We start from the raw sequence: 23,797 nt of genomic DNA, 5'->3' as shown, positions 1-23,797 counted from the left end.
CTCTCTGTCTAGCCATTCGGGTTCCATTCGGGTGCCCTTGCCTAGCTCTGTCCTGAACTATTTTCCATATTCATCCCGTATTATCTATTTCCATGGCATCAGCTCTCCCTATAAGCTGATAAATCTCTAATCTGTAAAAATAGGCCAGATCGCAGTAAACTGGTGGTGTTCAGATTGCTTTAACTTTAACCTACAATAAGAATTTTGTATATTTTCATCATACAGTTTGCAATGTAACACTGAAATCACATTTTCACAATGTAACCTTTACATTGTGACTCAGGACACTCATAGTTAAAGATAGAGATGATAGAGATAGTAATAAAGAAAGAGAAATTATATGAGTTAGGATACAAGTTTTACTGCTCGAACAAAGATATCTCAAAATGCAAAGGCTTTTAAATAAGAGAAAGTGTCTTTCTCTTACATGAAAGTCCAAGCTAAAATGGCCTTTGGATGATTCAGGGATTCAGACTATGCCTTCTTTTTTCTTTTTAACATCTTTGTTGGAGTATAGTTGCTTTACAATGGTGTGTTAGTTGCTGCTGTGTAACAAAGTGAATCAGCTCTACGTAGACATACATCCCCATATCTCGTCGCTCTTCAGTCTATGTCTTGCTTGTTGTTCTGCCTCCCTTGACACATGGCTTCCATCTTATTACCTACAATGGAAGATCGGACAACCGTCCACACGTCCACATTCCAGCCAGTGGTAGGAAGCAAAGGAAGGTTACAGAACCTAGCCCTTCCTTTTTTTTTTTTTTTTCGGTACGCAGGCCTCTCACTGTCGCAGCCTCTCCCGTTGCGGAGCACAGGCTCCGGACGCGCAGGCTCAGCGGCCATGGCTCACGGGCCCAGCCGCTCCGCGGCATGTGCGATCTTCCCGGACCGGGGCACGAACCCGCGTCCCCTGCATCGGCAGGCGGACTCTCAACCACTGCGCTACCAGGGAAGCCCCTAGCCCTTCCTTTTTAAATCATGAACTGAAAGTTGCATACATCACTTGCGCTCACATTCCAAGCACCAGAATTTAGCCATATACCATGCCCAGCCTTAAAGGAGAAGGCTAGGAAATGAAAGTTTTCAGTGAGGCAGTTTGTGCCCAGAGAAAACTCAGGTGTTCTAGTATTAAAGACAGAATTGGAGAAGGGGTAATAGGCCACAACCAAAGTTTCTGCTGCACAACACTGAAACGAGTATTTCCAAAATCAATAGTTTCACTTATTCTGTTTGGTACACTGTGTATTCTATTTCATTGTATTCTATTACATTTTTAAAACTCTTGGTCATGACTCATTGATCATGACATTATAACTCACTATAGATGGTGACCCATAATTTGAAAAACATTGTTTTAAACCTGCTATGTCTAATCTAATAACCAGTAGTAGCCACATGGGCTATGGAGCTTTTGAAATGTGGCTAAATTAATATGTGTTGTAAGTGTAGAATTCACACCAGATTTCAAAGACTTAGTATGAAAAAAGAATTTATCTCGTTAGATAAAAAAAAGAAAGTATCTCGTTAACAATTTTTATATTGATTAAATGTTGAAATGATAATGTTTTGGCAATATTGAGGTAAGTAAATTATTTTATTAAAATTAATTTAATCTGTTTCTTTTTGTTTTTCAATGTGGCTACTGGAAAATGTAAAATTACACAGGAGGTTCACCTTATATTTTTATTAGATCACACTGCCTTAAGCTCTAGATGCACATGTTAAACTCCCTACGAATGTTATTACTGGCCTATCCCACAAGCGCTTTCTAAAACTAGACTCTTTCTCTTCCCAACCCTCAGCCCTCCGTTCTTCTCTTCCCACCCTGTTTCCTGTGTTTCACTCAACCAGTTAAAGGCGAGGCAAGTCACTCAGTGACCAACCAGGAAAACTGAAAAGCACATTCTCCTTTACCCATCACATTCATGTATTCACGGTATACTGTAATTTTATCTCTTAAATATGATATAAGTCTGTCAACCTCTATCCAATCTCATTATGAACACCCTAGCTCAAAATATCATCATTTCTCACCCATATAATTGTGCAACTCCCACCCTGCCTCCTGGATTGCCTCCTTCCAATCAGTCTTCCAAATTTCAGTACATGTGGTCTTTCCAAGGAACAAATCTGGGGAAGTCACTTCACTGATTACTCCCCAAATAGCCTGGTAGTACCAACAAGTTCCTTTTTTATTTGAAGCAAGCTTGCTTCACCGCTTTTCTAAGTGTACAGGCATTTTCTTCATACCAAACGCTTTTCATTTTACCAAACATTTCATGATGGTTTTTACCTCCTGTGCCTTTGTTTATGTCATTCCTTATGTGCTTAGAATGCACTTTTCATCTCCTACTTCCCTCTGCTAACCACCACCCACACTCTAGAACTTGATTTACATTTTGCTTTACCTTAGATTTCCAAGGCCCAGGTTTGCATTGTGTGTCCCTGTCCAGTGCTCCCAGAGCATCCTGAACTTCTACAATAATAATGTCTGGCTATTGTATTTTTATTGCTTATTTGTCTGCTTTTACACCGGCAAGAATGTGCAATCTGTTTCTTCATATGTGATCATTCCATCTCCATGATTTTGTATGATTCCTAGACCAACTAGGCTTGATAAACACTTACAAAACAATCAAACAGTTGGATGAATGGATGGGTGGATGGATGGACAGATGGATGGATGAATAAAATAGTTAATATGATTAAAGACTGAAGGGGAATTGCACATTTAGAAGGCAGTAACAAAATGTGGGTATCTTTGTTAGGCACAGTAAGTCAAAGCTTGTTTCTGAGGTCCTGCTACTTCTCCTTTCATCTTTTCACTTCCTTAATTCAGGAAAATATTTCTATTATCATTCTTCCAGAACCTAGCTCTTTATCTGCAATCCAGTAATATCCCCAAGGTCAAAAAGCTATTCTTTTAACCCAATGTCTTTTGCATAGAGGACTGTTAAATTCTGAAACTGCTTCAACATTTGAGGTAGACATATCTGATGCGGGACGTGCCGGCAGACTGACTTGTACTGAAATATCTATTTCGAGCCTGTCCTGTGTTGCTTAAATTATAGCTTCCCCTGCCAGCTATTCATGCAAGAGATGTGCGGAAAGTCATAAAAGGCACCATGGGGAAGTGGGAAGGAGGGAGTAAGAGAGAGAAGGGGTTGAAAAGCCGATTAGCTGCTTTACGGTAAAACCCAGGGAAAGTGAACACTAATGGGAATGTGGATTTTATCCCTCCAGGAATCCTATTTAGCCCACCAGGAATTAACCTTGACTGTAATTAAGTCCCTGAGAGCAGTGACCCTTTCAGAGACTGTTCAAAGACCTCTACTTTGTTTAGACACCTTGTGTGGGTGGAACTTCCTGTTTACACAGAGAACAGCATAAAGCCTAGTTGCTCTGAGGAATGCTTGGGACCAGACCAGCTGCAGGGAGAAAGGCACAATACAGTCTGGTCTCCTCTGGTCCCTTCTCCCTGCAGCATGGGGAGGCACAAACTCCTCCATCCAAGTCTTACTCTCCTTCTTCTGGTCTTCCTGCCTACAGATGCCTCAGCCTCTGGAATACCGTGAGTTTCACATAGAGCATAAACTTGAAGAGTCCTTTCCTTTACTTCAAATCCTCCTTATCATTCATTTGTCTTCCCTATGGAACTGTCACCTTCTTATCTTTAAGGTGTCTTCCAATGATAAGATTTTACAAATCTGGTTTATTCAGTCTTCACTTATTCTTAACCATTTTTCTCCAACTCTCTGGATCTCTGAATCTCTAAATTCTCTGGGGATATACAAAGACTTTCTAAAAGGCATTGGAAAGTGATACTTTTAAAGGAATCAATTTTCAGATCCTCACGTTCATATTGATCTGCTTGAGACCATGCTATTTATCCTTTCTTACCTCTCCTTTCTTAATTTCCTATCTTTCACTTTAAAAGAGAAAGACAAACCTCCCTCAATCAGATGTTACTGTGGAACACTGCCCTGGAGTATAAAAATCTCTAGGGCGCCAAATAAAGGAGCAATTTGAAATATCAATGTTGATGTTGAGAAAGCAAAGGACTCTAATGACAGGAGAAAAAATCCTTTTGCAGATCTTGTGGTGACGAATTATTTGTTTCAACAAAATTGAAGGAAGATCTAAGGGAAATATCAGCTGATAAATAATTAGAAGCAATTCTTGATAATAGGGCACTGAGGGATCTTTGGCATGTAATGCAGAAGGAGTTATAAGAACTGGTAAAAATGATATAATTGTTTCATCTGTCATTTATTTACTTTTATGTGAACAATTTTTCATGGCACTTATATCTACACAAACCAAAAACAGCAAAGAGTTAATGTTAGACCTTTATTTAATTCTTGCAATAAGGAATCCATCCATGGATACATAAGAACAACTCATTATTTTCATTAAAGATGTACTTCAAAAGTATTTTGATTTTATATATAATAAATGAATCATAATTTGTAATACATTTATTTTGTTTTGATCAGTTGTATACTAGTAAGACTTCTGAAAACAATTCAATCCAGAAGAAAATGTTTAACATTTACAACTTTAATGTCACATTAAATTTAAAAGAAGAGTTAAAGTTAAATTTATATACCCACATATAATATTTCATATATATGTATATATATACATATGTATGTGTGTGTATATATATATATATGCACATATATAAACAAAGAAGGAAGAGTGATCCATAAAATATTTTGAAGTATAGAAACGTTAGGACAAACTTCTGTGCGGTAAATGGCATGAAAATTCAAGTTCAAGGAGGAAAAGGAGGAAAGATGCTAAATTTCTGATTATTACAAAAAGAACATTTTAGTGTATTTTTAAAATAGATCATACTGGATATCTTATCACTATGATATTTAAGATTCGATGGGAGATGTACAAAAACGTAATGTAAGTTTTAATTTAAAATGTCATCAAAAATAATATATTTTGCTATTGTTTAAACTTGTGATAAAAAATAGATGTTTACTTGAATACATGTAAGGAGGGCATAGTGTCTAAAAATAGTTAGGAATTCTGTGAGCAAAACTGTTTGAGAACTCCAGTGTCAATAAAATTATATATGAGAGGGCTTCCCTGGTGGCACAGTGGTTGAGAGTCCAGCTGCCGATGCAGGGGACACGGGTTCGTGCCCCGGTCCGGGAAGATCCCACGTGCCGCGGAGCGGCTGGGCCCGTGAGCCATGGCCGCTGAGCCTGCGCGTCCGGAGCCTGTGCTCCGCAATGGGAGAGGCCACAACAGTGAGAGGCCCGCATACCACAAAAAAAGGAAAAAAGAAAGAAAAGAAAAAATTATATATGAGAGTATTGAGAAAGTCTCTGTTCTGTTCATGAGGACCCCAAATTCAATCTCTAGAACACCATTCTTGAGTAGACCGTTTTTGTCTACCCTGAGTTGAAAGGCAAATATTTAATATGCAAACATCCAGGGTCAGGTAACACACTAAGATTTCATTAGCTTAACACACTGAGACTTTAAACTAAAGACTCTCTTTAAGCCTCAGAGTCCGTATCTGTAAAGTGGAAAGCAAGAACTTGCCATTCCATTTTTACAGGCTTGTTATATATGTATATATATATATATATATAACACAATTATATATATATAAGTTCTGTAAGTGGATTGGTTTCTGTAGTGTTCCATATGAGAACTTGCTTGCTTTTTACAGCAACCCTAATGTAAAATAGATTTACAGCATAAATACATATAATGAGCATATTTTTATTTGAATTCAGATGCTCACATTGATATGTGGGTCCCTTAAAGTGAGGTATACCTGCAAATGTTAACCTCGTAAAGGCTCACCTCAAGTAAAATGGTCACTGCCATGGCACTGACAATGGAAAGGAGAGTAATTTTCATGCATGCCCTCCAACGGCAGACATCAATTGCATGCTTATCGACATGTCTTCTCTCGGCATGGAACTAACGATAGTAACAAGAATTAGGGTGGAAGGCAGTGCTGCTGCTAATAATGCCTCGCCTCCTACACGCTCCTCTAACCGGACTCCCCCATCCCCAGGCACTACATGGCGCTGGTCCCCTCCCTGCTCCACACGGGGATCCCTGAGAAGGGCTGCCTCCTTCTGAGCCACCTGAATGAGACGGTGACCGTAAGCGCCTCCTTGGAGTCCCTCCGGGGGAACAGAAGCCTCTTTACTGATGTGGTGACAGAGAAAGACTTATTCCACTGTGTCTCCTTCACTGTGAGTATGGCTGTTTGACTTAAAATAGTTGTTTTTATTGGTCAGGAACGTAGGCAACCAGAATTCAGTCAAGGTAAGACTTTGAGAGGTTGGCATGGACTTCAGGAAGGAATCTAAATGTAGCGACTAAGTGTAGAAGTTAAGAAGCAATGCATGAATTTCCAATATAAATATTGGTAGACCAGTATTTGTAGAGATATTAAAATCAACTTAATGATTAGAGAAAATTTCTATTAGCCAGAAAAAAAAAAAAGCAGTATGCACTAGACAAAGGGAAAATATGAGTTCTCCTGAAAATTAAAATGGAAAACATAATAACAAAGAAAATTAGGCCAGTGTTTAATATAAGCCCCAGTAGTGGGCTGGCAGGAACACACCACCCCATACTCTTTCTAGGAGCGAACTTGTAGAAATTACCATGAGTGACTCTCCAATAGCTCTTCAGAGTTGCCCATATATAGAATCCTTACAGCGTACAGCCAATAATTGTTGCAGTTTCCTTTCTCATAGCTTTAAGAGATGCTTCTACCATGCTCTGTTAGCACATAACATCAGTTTGGTAAAGTTCAGCGTATAAGTGAATCAAAGAGATATGGGAACGTATGTATATGTATAACTGATTCACTTTGTTATAAAGCAGAAACTAACACACCATCGTAAAGCAATTATACTCCAATAAAGTTGCTAAAAGAACAAAAACCAAAAAACTGTATTAGCGAGCTCGGGCGGCGGGAGGAGCGGAGCGGGAGCGGCCAGGCAGCCCAGCTTCGCGAAGGCTCCCGGCGTGCGCGGCTCGCAGAGCCCCGGCAGGCGCCGGCCCCGCCGCCACCATGGCCAAGAGGAAGGTCGGCTCCGCCGAGGGGGCGGCGAAGGAGGAGCCCAAGAGGAGACTGGCGAGGCTGTCAGTGAAACCGGCTCCTGCAAAAGTGGAAACGAAGCCAAAGGAGCGGCAGGAAAGGAGAAATCTTCAGACAAAATTGCAAACAAAAAGGAAAAGGAGAGCAAAGGGAAAACAGGCCGAAGTGGCTAACCAAGAGACTAAAGAAGACTCACCTGCAGAAAATGGAGAAACTGAAATCGAGGAGAGCCCAGCCTCTGATGAAGCAGGAGAGAAAGAAGCCTAGTCTAATGAATATCACACACTTGGTCCTATCAGTGGTCCCTGTCTCCCTTCTTGTACAATACAGAGGAATATTTTTAGCAACTATTTTGTAAACGCAAGTTTTTTAGTAGCTTTAGAAACATTTTTTAAAAGGAGGGAATCCTACCTCATCCCATTTTTTAAGTGTAAATGCCTTTTTTTAAGTGGTGAAATCATTTGCTGGTTGTTTATTTTTTGGTACAACCAGAAAATAGTGGGATAATGAACGTGGCAGGCATCGTCTTGGGTGCCAGCTTAACATTCCATAGATGGGGGGATATTTTATATCCTATAATACAAAGCATAGTAAATGGCAGTTTGGAGTCAGTTGTGCATTTCATGTCCTGAACACTTTAAATTACTTCTCTTCCCACGTTGTTTTTGGTAGAATTGTTTCCTAAAGCAAACCACTCACCCCTTGATCTGGGCTCTCCTGGTCAGAATTTTGTGCACTCTGGAACATCTTTGGTCGTGGCAGTCCAGTTCTTCTAGTAACTTTGTCAATGTGCTGTGAACGATTGACAAATTGGGTATGTAGTGTATATGATATTAAATTGTGAATTAGTGGGACTTACGATGTAACAGCATATCAATATTTGAAGATATTGGTACTTGATAGCCTGTCAAGGAAAACTGGCCTCCAAATTTTGAGCTGGAAAGTCACTGGAATAACTGTTCAGAAAAGAATCACAACTACATGATTTTTTAGATTTTTGGTATGTATGTTAAGAATTGTGTGCAAATTGAAAAGGCTGTGTACTGATCCTCAAAACAACCACTAAAACATCTCAATTATGAAAGAAAAAACAAAAACTGTATTAGCTGATTTTCAGCAATATGGATGGACCTGGAGATTATCATACTAAGTGAAGTAAGTCAGACAGAGAAAGACAAATATCATACGATATTGCTTATATGCAGAATCTAAAAACAAATTGATACAAATGAACTTATTTACAAAACAGAAACAGACTCACAGACTTAGAGACAAACTTATGGTTATCAGGGGAAGGGTGGGGAGGAGGATAGATTGAGTTTGGGATTGACGTGTACACACTGCTATATTTAAAATAGATAACCGACAAGGACCTGCTGTATAGCACAGGGAACTCTGCTCAATATCCTGTAATAACCTCAATGGGAAAAGAATTTGAAAAAGAATAGATACATGTATGTGTATAACTAAATCACCTGAACACCCAAAACTGACACAACATTGTTAATCAACTCCACTCCAACATAAAATAAAAATTTAAAAATGAATAAATAAATAAAGCAAAAATATTTTTTTAAAACCTCTATTGGCTGATCTATAAGGAGATGTGAGTATCATTTATGACCTCTCTCTGATGTAATTTCCTCCATCCTGTGTTCTGTCTTCCCATTTGTAAATGACAGAAGTCATTCTGTCTGTGAATTCCTGTCCATGCCAAATTTCCCTGATGAGAATGAGAGAGTGAAATTAAGTAAAAGGGACAAGATCCCCAGCGAGAAGTGGGACAGAGACTGGAGGAGGAAACTTGGCAGATGAACAGGTTCTCAGGATCTCTCCTATATTTCAGATCCCAAGATCTCCATCCAATGAGGAGGTAATGTTCCTCACTATCCAAGTGAAAGGACCAACCCAAGAATTCAAGAAGCGGACCACAGTGTTGATTAAAAACGAAGAGAGTCTGGTCTTTGTCCAGACAGACAAACCCATCTACAAACCAGAGCAGACAGGTACAAAAAGGCCTATGGTCAGGACAACTTCAAAAAAGAAAGATCTTCCTCCCCTGTGTATTCCCCAGTCAAAGGAATCCTGGTTCCTTTATAGTCTGTCTTACTAGCCTATAGGCCTGACTTCAGGTTTCTGGGGCTCATGAAAAATATTTCTGTTTCAGTGAAATTTCGTATTGTCTTGTTGGATGAAAATTTTCACCCCCTGAATGAGTTGGTAAGTGTCCTAATACATCGACCTAGAATTATTATTATCTATATAAACAGGCTGAGAGTTTGTTTCTGGTGTTGGAAGAGTCTGGTACTGATAGCAGTACTTCTGGCATTGCCGTAGCGCAAGCTCCTCATTTAAAACAGTATTCTGGGTCAAGAGAGTAGCTGATTCTTTCTTGGTACTGATACTTAGTCAGTTGTCACACCAACTTACTCTTTAGAAAGTTCTCAATTAGCCAAACTAGAAAGATACACTATATAATAAATAAACCATCAAAAAACTTAGGTTTAAATGACTGCTCAAAGATTCAAACTTTTTCTAAACACAAAACCTCTCCTATAAAGGAAGGAGACTGTAATCAATGTTTGTTCCTCAAGACTAACACTCTCAAGTTTAATGCAGACAAGAAACCAAAGTCTTACTTTTTCTCTCCTAGATCTAGTCCTCAACCACATTTTCCTACATCAGAAAGAGGCAATTTTCAATGAAAAGCCAGGGACTCTGTTGAGCCCCTCCGCCCGCAACGTCCTTTTCCCTCTTAAAAGTGTTCTCGGGCTTCCCTGGTGGCGCAGTGGTTGGGAATCCGCCTGCCGATGCAGGAGACACGGGTTCGTGCCCCGGTCCGGGAGGATCCCACATTCCGCGGAGCGGCTGGGCCCGTGAGCCATGGCCGCTGGGCCTGCGCGTCCGGAGCCTGTGCTCCGCAACGGGAGAGGCCACAGCAGTGAGAGGCCCGCACACCACAAAAAAAAGAAAAAAAAAAAAAAAAAAAGTGCTCTCTTTCCCTTGCCAGAGAGTTTGCAACTCCCTGCTGATCCTGATCAAACCCATCTTTGCCAGGGGGTGAAGAAGGGAAAGGGATGGGAGGGAAAGAAGCAACTTTTTTCTTCTAGCTCCTCAGGCAAAGGATTAAGGCATATTCCTTTGCCTCACCCACATCCGTTTCATCAGAAAAATCATGTTCGTTTAAAATATATCCAGACTATGTTTTACCACATGAATTGCTACGACCTTGTCCTGACCGGTATCACCTCTAAACAAGACTATTACAATAGCCTGGAAATTGGTCTCCTGGTTTGCACTTACACTCCTCTATCTAAAATCAAACACCTAGCCCTTCACTCTATCAGCTTAACTCTGCTTTATTTTTATTTCTTGACATTTACCACTACCTCAAATCCATCTATCTATATCTCAAATATATATATCAAATATATGTATCTCAAATATATATGTCAAACATATAAATCTCAAATATATATCTATATATATCAAAAATATATATTTCATATATGACTGTGTTTCTCATGTATCCATCCCTATTAGAATGTAAGCTCCATGAAAGCAGATCTGTTGTTCTTTTGTTCATTGCTGTATTAATAGCACCTAGAATGATACACAGCACATGTTAGGCACTTAATAAATATTAGTTTTAAAAATGAATAAGCGTTGATAGTAAAGGAGCTACTCCCAGTCGTCCTTATTCTTAGAACTACCTAAGAATTCTGTGACCCACCTTAATATTTGGATCTGAACATGGTTACTTATAATTCCATTAGTGTCGATTTCTCAATCTGTACGATAGCATAGCAAAGGAATGTTCTTCACTGGGATACTATAAGCATTTAAGTAATATCAGTAAATACCATTCCTAATGAATGGCACATATGCATTTGTTGCTCACACCCAGTACGTACTTAACATTACTTATTAATTGCTTGTAATGGATAAATCAAAAGTTCTGTAAAACTTAATCTGGAATTTTTCTATGTTTTATTACAGACAAAGTTATTCTGCATAAAGCTGTCTTGCTTATAAATCAGAACTGAGAATATTTGAGAACAATTCTAAACTCCTTTCTCTCTCTTTTGTCTTTCAGATTCCACTAGTATATATTGAGGTAAGCAACGTGAAACGTTCCATAATTAGACACAAATAATAAACTTAGGGAAAATGTTATTGAAAGATTCTTACAATATTTCAGAAACTTGTCATTAAGGGAGAAGCCTTCAAACTCATGTAACACTAGATGGTTCCAAGTCATCTCCCTTCCCCACCCCTGCCCACCTCTTTGTGGATAACACAGAAGTCCCCATAGATTTCCTTTATTGTCTCTCATGCTCTGGGCTCTTTTGTAAATTACAATTACTGTGTCCACAGGATCCCAAAGGAAATCGCATCATGCAATGGCAGAATGTCAAGGTAGAGAGTGGCCTCAAGCAGTTGACCTTTCCCCTCTCATCAGAGCCCTTTCAGGGCTCCTATAAGGTGGTGGTACAGAAGGAGTCAGGTGAAATGGCAGAGCACCCCTTCACCGTGGAGGAATTTGGTATGGATTATGCAAACCCATGGAACAGTTTTTTCATATTTAAACTTCTAGGGCCTACAATTTGAGTTTCTTTGGAATTACTTTCTATTTCCCATGGGTGAGATTAGGCTTGGAGTGGAACCAATTACTTCTAATCCAATGAGGACCATCAATGATTTGTGAATAGGATGTCATATAGCATTTTTTTGTAGCAATTTTTAATCTTCAACAAAAATGTAAAACATTCTTAGTCCAGTGGAGTCTCCATAATTCATTAAGGTTACATTGATCCATCCTAGTCCTTCAACCAGGGTCTCCATTTGAGAGAAAGGTGGATCTATTGGAGAAGGGGGCTACCTTTTCAGGGCCCTAAAATATGATTAGAGAATTGTTATGAGAACCTGGAAATACCAATTCCCCAGAAGTTGAAAACCAATCACCAACTTCCTTTATCTCCAATCAACAGTGCTTCCTAAGTTTGAAGTGCAAGTAAGAGTGCCAAGGATAATCACCATCTTGGAAGAAGAGATGAATGTGTCGGTGTGTGGCCTGTGAGTTTATACTTTTAAAAAACCTTTGGCGAGGGGAATTATTTAAAGGAGACTCACCCTTTGGGATATTTTGACTAGCTTGTCTAGAAGCAGTGCAGCACAAATACCTTAAATACATGGGAGCATCCCCATCTCTAGAACTTTCCTCTCCTGTTGCTTTTCTATTTCCCTTCTTATTTTCTTTCATGTCCTTTCCAACATTATTATAACTATCACGGGGTAGGCAACTGTTCCTAGAGCTAAGCTATGCTAGTAGGATTGATTCTGAAAGTAATAAAGCTACTCATGCATGCATGTACACACGTACACACACTAATGAGATAGTGTTGAAGGGTAGTGACTTTCCTTTTACCAGGTTGTAAAGTAAATTCAATCATCAACAGATCATTTAATTGACCTTGGACACATAGTGGAAAAATAGCTCAGATTCAGAATTTGTGGAGATAGGCATATTACAGAAATCTCGTCTAACTCATCTATCTACCTAAGGCATGTCACATACTTCTCTGAACTGCCATTTTCACTGATGAGAGTAGACATGATCTCACAGTCAGTCTTTTCCAACCTTGAAAATTCATGTTTCTAGGATCTTATTGCTCCCATCTCCAGTAGCCCAGCAGTAGCAGTACAGAAATAACAGACAGAGTGAAGAAACCAGTTCTAAAGACCTTCAGCTGGGTTCCTGCCCCAGCACTGTCTCAGAGTAAGGTCACCAAGCTCCTGTTCCCACAGAGCTGGTGAAACAGTACTCTTGCAAATATAGATATAGAGGGTATTTTGAATAGGGAAGGAAACAAATACCCTCAAAACCACAGCAATTATCAATGATATATTTATGGCACAATCCCATTTTTGTAAAAAGTAAACAAGTAAAAGTCTACATGAACAGAGATGGCTACACATAGGAAGAGGATGATGGAAGGAGAGATACCATCATATTAATAGTTTATATTCCTAGCTAGAATTAAGAGCATTTATTTCTTTTCTTTTGTTTTGTTGGTATTGTTTTTTCTCTTAAGATCTGGTGTAGCTTTGGCAAAAGAAAAATATTTTTTAAAAGATGAAACTGAAAATTAGAGATTAAGAAAAAAAAAAAAATGACATGGTAAAAGAAGACTGTAGTAAATTCCAGCATGTTGCACTGGAAATTTCTAAAAGAGAAGGTTCATTACTTAGTTTATTTGCCCTCAACACTGTATGAGCCCTGCAGAAATTAGAGGGAAGTACAGAGTCTAAAAATATACTATAACGAAAGGGAAAATATAAACAGGTAGAAAATGGGGGTGTTCAATGTCTGATTTGATCCATTTGGCAATGTTCTTATGACAGATACACATATGGGAAGCCTGTCCCAGGACATGTGACTATAAACATGTGCAGAAAGTACAGTAACCCTTCTAACTGCTTTGGTGGAGAATCACATGCTGTCTGTGAGAAGTTCAGTCAGCAGGTATGTGGGAAACTACTCCTAAGGGATTAATAGCCCAGGCACTCTTGATGAGCAGTGAGTTACAACATGGTGGTAACTCAGGAAGGGACCAATTTGTAAGAGAATTCTATGCTAGCTATAGTCGTTTTCTAAAAATCAGTGACTTAGCACAGGAATTATTTCTTGTAATTGTCCATTGTGGGTATTCTTGGTGCACCAAGCACCCAGAATGATTGAAGCTGAACCATCTCCAGTACCTGGTCTCTAAAGTTGCCTTGAGTATCCATCCAAATATGTAAAGGAAGGAGAAAAAAACATGCAAATCTTAACCACCTTGGCTGGGAAGGGTGTCAGTTTTTCTCTCTTTCTATGAGCAAGAGCTTGTCACGTGGCCCCACCTGGATGCCAGGGACACAGTCCGCAGATGGGCAGCCACTTCCCAGCCACAGCTGTAAACTATGGAAGGGAAGCCAGGCTTCAGTGAAGAGTTAGCTGCCTGCTACAGTAAGATTACCCCCCAATTTTTAAGGCATTTCTTCATTTCTTCACCTCATTCACTCTGGGGAATATCAGATACTAAGGAATGCACCTGTCAGTTATAGCCAGAAACTGTTGTCAGATGTAATTATAATTAATCCCTAGAGAATATTTATTGTGTTCTCATCATACAAAATTCCTAGGTTATGTTGCCTCAAAAAAAAAAAAATCCCACCAGATTAACTGACCACTGATTTGTCCAGTCCAATGTTTTTGTATTTTATTTCATCCCTTCCTAGCTAAACAGCCAGGGCTGCTTCTCTCAGCAAGTAAAGACCAAGATCTTCCAAATGAAGAGACAAGAGTTTGAAATGAAAATTGAAGTGGAGGCCAAGATTCAAGAAGAAGGAACAGGTGTGTATACCTCATGGGTATGGGAGAAAGAACAATGGACGTGGATTTAGTTCCTTTGCCAAACAGTGCACTGAAAGGGAGGAAGTAGTATAAGTTCAAGGAGAGCCTCCTTCCAAAAGAGAACTTATTTTTTCCTTTTTTTTCAGAGGTGGAATTAACTGGAAAAGGGACCACTGAAATAACAAGAACCATAACCAAACTCTCATTTGTGAAAGTAGACTCAGACGCTAGACCAGGGATTCCCTTCTTTGGGCAGGTGAGGTATTTTTCAATTCACAAGTCAAACTGTACTCTCACCTAATACGCACAACATATTCTGCTAAAATTATACCTGGTTAATATTATCTGTTGATTAATATACTCAAAGGTATAAAACCACATAAAATAGATTTGCTCCTCTGTAAATTTGGACATCAAATCTATAAAACCGTTCTAAAGCACTATCAAAATTAGAAGGTTTTGGGAACAGCACTGCATGATGTCACCCAATCTCTTTCCCATGGTTTGCCAGGCAGTCTCAGATTTTTATAATACTTTTTCACAAGCGTCTTGAAATTCCTGATGGCCAATCACATTATCCTTCTAACATTAACTTTGTATGGAAATGGGTGGGTAGGTGGCTTTCATTTTTATTTTGAAATATAAAAGATTCTACTGTACCTAGTGTTTCTTTCATGGATATTATATATATATATTACTTTTTCAAGTATATTTTATTTTATTCAAGTATACTTATTCAAATATATTTATTTTATTTTAGCAAGTATATTTTAAAAACAGTACACAGAGAGGTAAAATTTTTGCTATTTAAAGTATAGCCAGATTTTAAAGATATAAATTTTTTCTCTCAGATCTACAAAAAAATCTGCTACTGTTATTTTTCTGCTTACTGTTTATAAGCAGATGTGCTAATGGAGCTTTCGGACTCCAGAAGTCTGAGATGAGAGTTGTATGCACCTCCATGTGTAATTACTGTGCATGATGTTTTTTATGGAAATATTATAAGATGTCAGCTGTGGAGAGTGTAAAAAAGAGAGGGACCGGGCTCCGCAAAAGAGTAGTGGAATAAATTTTACAATGTTTTGATTATGTTATGACAGCAAACATGTTCAGAAACTTTGGTCACTTCCTAAAATGCAAGTTCACTTCTTTAAATTTCTCAGAAGTATATTGTACTTTTTTGAGATTTTATTCCTGCTAAATAGCTATCCTATTATCATAAGACTCTCTCACCAAAAGTGAGAGAATCAGAATTTTGTACCCATCCTGGTCTTCCTACATACAGCTGACATTTCATTCGCAAACTTAGATCTCATTAATCAATTACAAATACTAATGCAAGTCTGCTGGTTGTGCCTCCTTCTACCAAAAGTAGCTTATACTGAGAAAAAAAATCACCATCTTTAAAATCTGAACTGAACTACTCATCTTCTGGGTTCAGTATTAGCAGTAATTTGACTTTAGGCCCTTATTTAATATTCTACGCTTCTTTTCAATTTTCCATTTTTCAGATGGGAAGTACCTCATAAAATCTACCTACCTTCCCAAAGTTTGCAAATCTAGGTCAAGAAGCAGATATCATATATAAAACAAGAGGAGCACACAGGACAATATATTAGCAATTGCTAATATTAAACCTCAGAACACTAATCCTTAGAAAGGGAATGGTCTGCCATAAAATAAGTATTTGAGGCTCGATTAAATTTGACTAATGGGTTAAAAATTTTCATTATGGCTCTTGTGGTCTGTGACTCTCCAAAAGTTATATATAATATATAGAGTTTACAAAATACCCACAGGATACATTTCTCAGGTCACCTCTATTATCGCCATCATTCTCTACCCCTTTACACTATTTTTCGTCTTAGGACTGACTATCACTAAATAAGTATATATTACACATTTATTTAGCAGCTCTCTCTTTTACTGGACCATATGCTCTATGATGGAAGGAACTTTGTTTTGTTCACTGCTGTAGCCTCAATGCCTCGAACCATGTCTGACATATTGGACACACTCAATAAATATTTGTAATAACATGAATGTTTGGTGCCTACTGGATATTAGCCACGTAACTGATCTGCAGCTTTTAATCTTCAGGTGCGCCTAGCGGATGGAAAAGGTGTCCCTATACCAAACAAACTCGTCTTCATCACAGCAGATGAAGCCCACTATGACTCCAACGCCACCACTGATGAGCAAGGCCTGGTGCAGTTCTCCATCAACACCACCAGCATCACAGGCACCTCCCTCACTGTCAGGGTAAGTTTGGAGGGAAGTTACGAACGATGTGAAGTAGTCTTGGAAGAAAGGTTGCAACCGAAAAGTGATGGCATTTCCAAGTTGTGTTTAGTCTTAGGGAAAAAAATGAGAAACTAAAAACCAACTCAAGGTCAATTTTGAAAAAGTTTGTTAAAAGGAGGCAGGACAGTGTTGTGGCTAAAGTGGGGGCTCCACGTGTGCACTCACGTGTAGCGACATGAATCGTGTAAACGCTGTGGGCAGCAGCGGGGCAGTCCCCCCAAGTGAGAACTGCCGTATGATCCAGCATTCTAACTGCTGAGTATACCTTCAAAAACTTGAAAACAGAACCTCGAAGGGATACTTGCACAGCCCTGTTCACAGCAGCACTATTCACAGTAGCTAAGAGGTGGAAGCAACCCAAATATCCGTCAACAGGTGAACAGGTAAACAGAACGTGGTCTATACATACAATGGAATAGCAGTCGTCCTTGAAGAGGACGGCAATCCTGTCACAGGCTACAGTGGGGATGAACCTTGAAGACATTATGCTAAGTGAAATAGCCAGTCACAAAAAACAAATAGTGTATGACTCCACTTGCATGAGGTATCTAAAGTACTCAGAGCCACAGAAATAGAAAGTAGAATGGTGGTTGCCAGGGGTTGGGAAGAAGGAGAAATGAGGAGTTGGTATTTAATGGGGACAGTGTTTTAGTTCTGCAAGATGAAAGAGTTCTGGAGACGGGCTGCATATTTCTTAACACTACCAGACTGTACATTTTTAAATGGTTAAGACGGTAATTTATGTTGTGTTTTTTACCACAGTTTTTTTAAGTGTAGGTTCCAGAATCAGATAAATTAGATTAAAATCCTGGCTCAACTCTATATTAAGAGCAAATAACTAAGAGTTGAGTATAGACTTCAACGACTTCACTAACTCAACTCTTGAACCAATGCTATTTACAGAACGTGTTCTCAGACCCCTAAGATTGCAATATTACATGTATTCCTAATACCCATTTGAAACCCATCATGAATGAGGCATCTACTCTCTGAAACTGTTTCTGAGGCTTTGCCTCCTCGGTGAGGTTTCATAGCTCCAGTGTCTCTGTCTGAATAGGTAAAGTGGCCAAAGAAACGTAAGCCAAGCTAATCAGAGCAAAGGATGCCTCCTTTTATGCTCTTCACAGATGTAAAAATCAATACCAACTCAAGGAGCCTCCGCCCTGTAAAGGCCTGCAATACCTTTACATAAACAAAACACATAAACAAAACAAGGGACCCTCCTGTCTCACTTTTGAGAGTGGAGCACAAGATTTCTAGGTCCTAGTTAAGGTAGGGTACTAAACAAATGCAATTCTGTGAGCACACCGATTCGCTATGACATAGAATCTATAAGATAATATTGCTTTTCTAATTCATTAGGTCAAACACAAGGATCATAGTCCCTGTTATGGCTACCAGTGGCTGTCCGAAGAACATGAAGAAGCTTATCACACTGCCAATCTTGTATTCTCCCGAAACAAGTGCTTTGTCCACCTTGAGCCCTTGCCTCGTGAACTGCCCTGCGGCCAAGTTCAGACAGTCCAAGCACATTATGTACTGAATGGACAGGTCCTGCAGGAGCTGAAGGAGCTCGTGTTCTATTACCTGGTGAGAAGGAAGGCCACTGCTACTTTGACTCATCTGTAAAATCCTGTGTGGGCAAAAGGATTTATGAAGCTCTTTAAGCATCACTACTTTGACCTCTTATCCATGTTCCTTTTGAAAGTCGGACTTCTCTCAGGGCTGATTATTGCCAGCAGGGGCTCAGTAAAACAAGCATATCACATAGAGAGCAGGACTTGGGGTCAGATCTCTGTCCGGCAAATTAAATCCCTTTTCATTTCCTTTTTTGCAGGTAATGGCAAAGGGAGACATTGTCCGATCTGGGACTCACGCGCTGCCCGTGCACCAGGGAGACAGTGAGTATTCCCATAATCCCCCATTTCTGCCCGACTCAGTCACATGAAACCTTACGCTGCAGAAACACCAGGAATAGCTTCAAATAAAGAGAGAACTTTCATCTAACCCCAATAAGGAGGTTGAAAGGGGAAAGCAATAATGTTTCTTTCTTTTTTTAAACCCTTTATCAAATATTTCTTTTCTTTTCTTTCAGGTTACTCTGTTCAGATTATTTACAGTGTTTTAGTTGTTTCATAATTTATGCTTATTCCAAATTTTCAAACCATAAATAGTCATGGACCTCCTTCTCAAAATGACATTTCAAAATTGTTTTAGACAATGGAGAGAGGGTAAAACTTTGGCGTGTCTTCTATATGTTAGGTCTTGTGCTGAGTCATTTATATCTTTACATCATATTTCCCTTTTGAAGATAGTTATGATTTTATGAAGAGGTAAACTGGACTCTCCCCAGGAACAAATGTGGAACAATATAATCCTCTGAAGGTTTCACCTATCCTAAGGGAGTCTGAAAGTTCCCTTAAGAAAATTATCAGTGAACTACTCTTTTGGTGCTACTTGTAGCAACACAGAAGCACTATAGTAGAGAAGTTCCATGCAACTTCTAACAATGCTATGTAGGCATCAAAAAATAAGTTGCAAAGGAGCTCATTACTCCTCTTAAGAAGAAAGAATAGAATATTTGGTTCATAGAAAGTTAAAGAGAATAGAAGGGTAAATACAATGTGTTAAACTCTTACTGTTACATCTTGCAACTTCAAGTTCTATTTCCTTTCTCTAGTGTAAAGTCTAGATCAAATGGTAGCCAAATGGATGTCTCCACATCCTTAGATAGCGTCAGAACTTTGTACAGATGAACTCAAGCTTAAAACTGGGGCGAAATCATTATGTGATTTTGAGAGAAGAGGGGGCTATGATAAGGTTTTGGGGTTTTTTTTTAAGCCAGGATTCTTAGAGATAGTCATCCATTTATTACATGTACTATCTCTTATATCTGTTACATCTACTAATAGAGTCATCAACCAGACCAGGCTCCTAAAATGACATTGTACAGCAGAAAAGTGTTATTTCAGCCCTGAGCTGTCTAACCCATGACCACTTCCTTTCGTTCTCTCTGTGCTCCAGTGAAAGGCCATTTTCCCCTGTCAGTGCCTGTGGAGTCAGACATTGCTCCCGTCGCTAGGTTGCTCATCTATGCCATTTTACCTGATGGGGAAGTGGTTGGGGACTCTGCAAAATATGAGGTCGAAAACTGTCTGGCCAACAAGGTGGGTGTTTTATATCATAAATTTTTCAACATTTAAAACCAGAAGTTACTATCACTATCAATTATTTTTCTACATGCAAGCACTGGGGCCAAAAGGGTTAAATGAATTCCCCAGAGGTTTTCAGCAAAGTAATGGCAGATCACACTAAGAAGCCAGGTCAAGAGAAAAATAAATATCGTCTATTAACACATATATGTGAAATCTAGAAAAATGGTACAGATAAACCTATTTGGGAATAGAGGGCAGGAACAGAGACACAGACATAGAGAACGGACATGTGGACAAAGAGGGGGGAAGGGAGGGTGGGATGAACTGGGAGATTGGGATTGACATATAAACACTACCGTGTGTAAAACAGATAGCTGGTGAGAACCTGCAGTATAGCACAGGGGGCTCAGCCCTGTGCTCTGTGGTGACCTAAATGGGGGGGGGATGGCCGTGGGAGGGAGGTTCAAGAGTGAGGAGATATATGTATACATATGGCTGATTCACTTCGTTGTACAGCGGAAACTAACACAACATTGTAAAGCAACTATACCCCAATTTAAGAAAAAACAAAGCCATCCACGTCACTTGACTCCTAGTGCAAAACTCTCATGCATTGTCTCTTACCATATGGTGCAGTTCAGAGTACCTTGTTCCCTTCTCTTATGATGAAATGTTGGGAAACAGGTAAACAAGTTTATAAGACTACAAAAGGGCTGAAAGAAAAATAGAAGAGCGTCTAGAACCATTTGCATTCCGCCCACAGTTAGTTGATGAACACCTCGCTATGTATCAAAGGTAAAAAATGGCATCTCCAATTTAATAACTTATAAAAACAGATATCATTATAACAGCTCAACTGATGAGAATCAGAGTGACAAAATAGGGAACCAAAGGCCTCAAGACTTACATGGTGCCAAGCATCAATGAAGTCAAACAAAGTGATTATGCATTGAATTTGCGGAGCACCCAGGAAACGCTGGTGAATGCATGGGTAAATCAGGAAATTTGTTTTTCTGACTTTGTCCCCAATTCCACAGGTGGGTTTGAACTTCAGCCCGGCACAGAGTCTCCCAGCCTCCCACGCCCACCTGAAAGTCACCGCTTCCCCTGAGTCTCTCTGCGCCCTCCGCGCCGTGGACCAAAGTGTGCTGCTCATGAGTCCCGAGGCTGAGCTCTCCGCGGCCACGGTGAGTCCCATCAGCCCCAGGGGTCAGGAAGGGCCGCATCAGGGACTCAGAGCAAGGAGAAACCCTGAGTGGGATAAAATCTGTTAAAGTGATATTTATCTAGGAGTTAACAGTTTGGAGGTCTTTCATGTGCACTTTTTTTTGGTGAGGAAGATATTACATGTGAATATAAATGTATAAGTCATGCACCATCCAAAATCCCTGAAATCCTAGAGCTTTATGAAACCAATAGTGGGAGTTTTCAAACTAGTTTTAATATTTCAAAAAGTCTAACAGCAGTGGTACATACACCTGCACTTAGGCTGCACAGGCTAAGTGAAATATCGAATTTCTTTTAATAAGAATTGTCTCAGTTGAAACACTGCATGCCCAAGATGAACACAATTTCTGAAGGAAGACCTGTATTGTCTCTGATTAATAAAAATTAGGAAAAATTCATTACTATGTGATAAATGACATTAATAAATGAAACCTTTTAAAATACTGGGTTAATAGGAAAAACAGCAAAAGGGTATGCTTAGTATAACAAGGGGAAACTACTTAATGTGTCCTAATAGTAGTTTGCCCATGACTTCAAATTTTCAACGAGGCCAATGGGAATAACCTCTTCCTGAAGTTTTTTTCACTATCAAAATTTTATAAAGGGAAAGTTACGTTTTTACTTCCCTACAAGAGAAACTTATAAGAAAAGATCTCTTACTTTTTGGTCCTTCCAACAGTATTGAATTTAAAATATTAGAATACTTCTAAAGGAGATATTAAGTGCATAGTGGAAGCAAGGGAATATGTGGAACGATAACATTAATGTTTTATGTTTGTATAACATAATTTTATAGTTCTCAAAGTTTTTTTTTTTAATTATAACAATCCTAGTGGATAGATAAGGCAGAAAATTCTATTAGTTTGTTAATAATAAAGCAGAAGCTTTCATGTATCTAGGAGTAGACCTGGGTTAGAACAAGGGTTCCTCTCAATCTTTGATAAAGTTTCACTGATGAAACGCTTGCACCTAGTAGCATAAGTCATTCATTCAACACATATTTATTTAGTGCCTACTGTGTTCTGGGTGTGCCCTAAATTCTGGGGATCTCATGGTGAACTACTAGAAAGAAAAAAATCCATGCACTCATGGAACTTACATTTTCATAGGTGAGACAGACAATAATTATGTGATATGCTTTGGGGCAAAATAAAGCAGAGGGAGGAGATGGAGAATGCTAAGAAGGAGCTGCCTTTGAGCAAGTGCTTCATTTCATTGTGCTGCTCACTTTGTCTTATCAAACAATTTTGAACTCCTATAAATATAAAACACCTACAGGATTTTTCTGTCTGTCTTATTCTTCCCATTGATGTGAATTTGAAAGTATCGTTTTCAGTATTCTGCAGTTAAAGTTTTATTTATTTTATAAAGATATGGAACATTTAGTTCCCATGAATAATACTAAGAAAATACTGTCCTGACCTATACAGAGGATACATGTTTATCCATGTGCCTGTTTAGAACATGTTGTCCATTTACTTCGTTAAACACTGAGTCAGTCGCTAACCACCAGATAGAGACGAAACTATTACCTAATTCTGTCATCCTGAAGCATTGCACAATGTCTCAAATATAGCAAACCTCAATTTCTCTTAATTAAGTTTTATTTCATTCCAGCATAGAGTCTAGGGTTTGCCTCTGAAGAGCGTAACAAAAGATTATGATCCTGAGTACTTAGATAGGAATGTTTTGGGTTTTTTTCCCTAAAATTGTTAAACGTTTTCAAAATCATCTTCTCTGTAAAATAATCTATGCAATGGAGCCACTCAAAGAAAGACTGGTAGTGATTATTCTTTTCTTTTCTCCCTGCACTTAAGAAAAATAAGCCACAAGTAAGTTTGTCCTTTTGCCCTTTGCATTTGTACAGGTTTATAACCTGCTACCAGTAAAGGACCTCAACGGTTTCCCTGAGCGTTTAAATCAACAGAAGGAAGACGATGAAGACTGCATCAGTCACCATAATATCTATATCAATGGGATCATGTATTCCCCAGTATCAAATACAAATGAAAAAGATATGTATAGCTTCCTAAAGGTAAGTCCGTTATATTGCTGATGGTCAGTTCTTAAGGTTCACAAAATATTATATATGGAAAAAAATATTTATTTTAATGCTTCTGTATTCTAGTTGAGGGTAATGGGACATAGAGAGGTCAAGTGACTTCTCCAAGGTCACTAACAGTAGCAGATCTACTAATAACAACAGAGCCAGGACTGGAACTTCTGGGATTATTAAGCAAGGTTTTTTTCCTTCATTCATTTATAAATATTACACATGTAAAATAAATACTGTTGAAAAAGGTTTAAAAACAGAATGAACTTATCTCTATAAGTATATCAATTTCCTTTCTACTCACGTGAACGTTAAAAGTTTAATATTAGGGAGGGCATATCTGTACGTGTATGGCTGATTCATTTTGTTGTGCAGTGGAGGCTAACACAACATTGTAAAGCAACCATACTCCAATTAAAGTTTTTTTTAAATGGTCAAATATCAGTAATTTCATATGGTTCTACCTGATTAGAATCATTAGACAGCTGAAAACCTGTAATATCTACCCATCAAGTGAAACAACGCAAGCCTTTGTATTCCAAAGAAAAAAGTCTTTGCAGGAGAGAATGACC

The 23,797-nt window shown here is 38.8% G+C and overlaps 1 protein-coding gene and 1 pseudogene across 2 annotated transcripts in view; both read left to right on the top strand.

Annotated features, from left to right (window-relative positions):
* LOC131767316 (alpha-2-macroglobulin) overlaps positions 1–23,797 on the top strand; it is a 64,061-nt gene that overhangs the window by 18,035 nt on the left and 22,229 nt on the right. Inside the window, exons 1-16 of one of the 2 annotated variants that reach the window (XM_067008719.1) lie at positions 3,179–3,571; positions 6,050–6,233; positions 8,937–9,096; positions 9,258–9,310; positions 11,187–11,207; positions 11,468–11,636; positions 12,082–12,166; positions 13,496–13,616; positions 14,372–14,486; positions 14,633–14,742; positions 16,587–16,748; positions 18,153–18,380; positions 18,628–18,691; positions 19,815–19,957; positions 20,983–21,132; positions 23,040–23,207. In XM_067008719.1, coding sequence (XP_066864820.1) covers positions 3,486–3,571; positions 6,050–6,233; positions 8,937–9,096; positions 9,258–9,310; positions 11,187–11,207; positions 11,468–11,636; positions 12,082–12,166; positions 13,496–13,616; positions 14,372–14,486; positions 14,633–14,742; positions 16,587–16,748; positions 18,153–18,380; positions 18,628–18,691; positions 19,815–19,957; positions 20,983–21,132; positions 23,040–23,207 — 2,019 coding nt within the window. In that variant the 5' untranslated portion in view covers positions 3,179–3,485. Of the gene's footprint in view, positions 1–3,178; positions 3,572–6,049; positions 6,234–8,936; positions 9,097–9,257; positions 9,311–11,186; positions 11,208–11,467; positions 11,637–12,081; positions 12,167–13,495; positions 13,617–14,371; positions 14,487–14,632; positions 14,743–16,586; positions 16,749–18,152; positions 18,381–18,627; positions 18,692–19,814; positions 19,958–20,982; positions 21,133–23,039; positions 23,208–23,797 lie in introns of those variants that run through there. The other variant, XM_059082506.2, reaches the window with a different exon arrangement.
* On the top strand, positions 7,064–7,866 carry LOC131766752 (non-histone chromosomal protein HMG-14 pseudogene; annotated as a pseudogene).

The sequence above is a fragment of the Kogia breviceps genome, chromosome 12 (assembly GCF_026419965.1).
Source record: "Kogia breviceps isolate mKogBre1 chromosome 12, mKogBre1 haplotype 1, whole genome shotgun sequence".
NCBI lineage: Eukaryota > Metazoa > Chordata > Mammalia > Artiodactyla > Physeteridae > Kogia > Kogia breviceps.
This window is presented reverse-complemented; position numbering and strand designations above follow the sequence as displayed.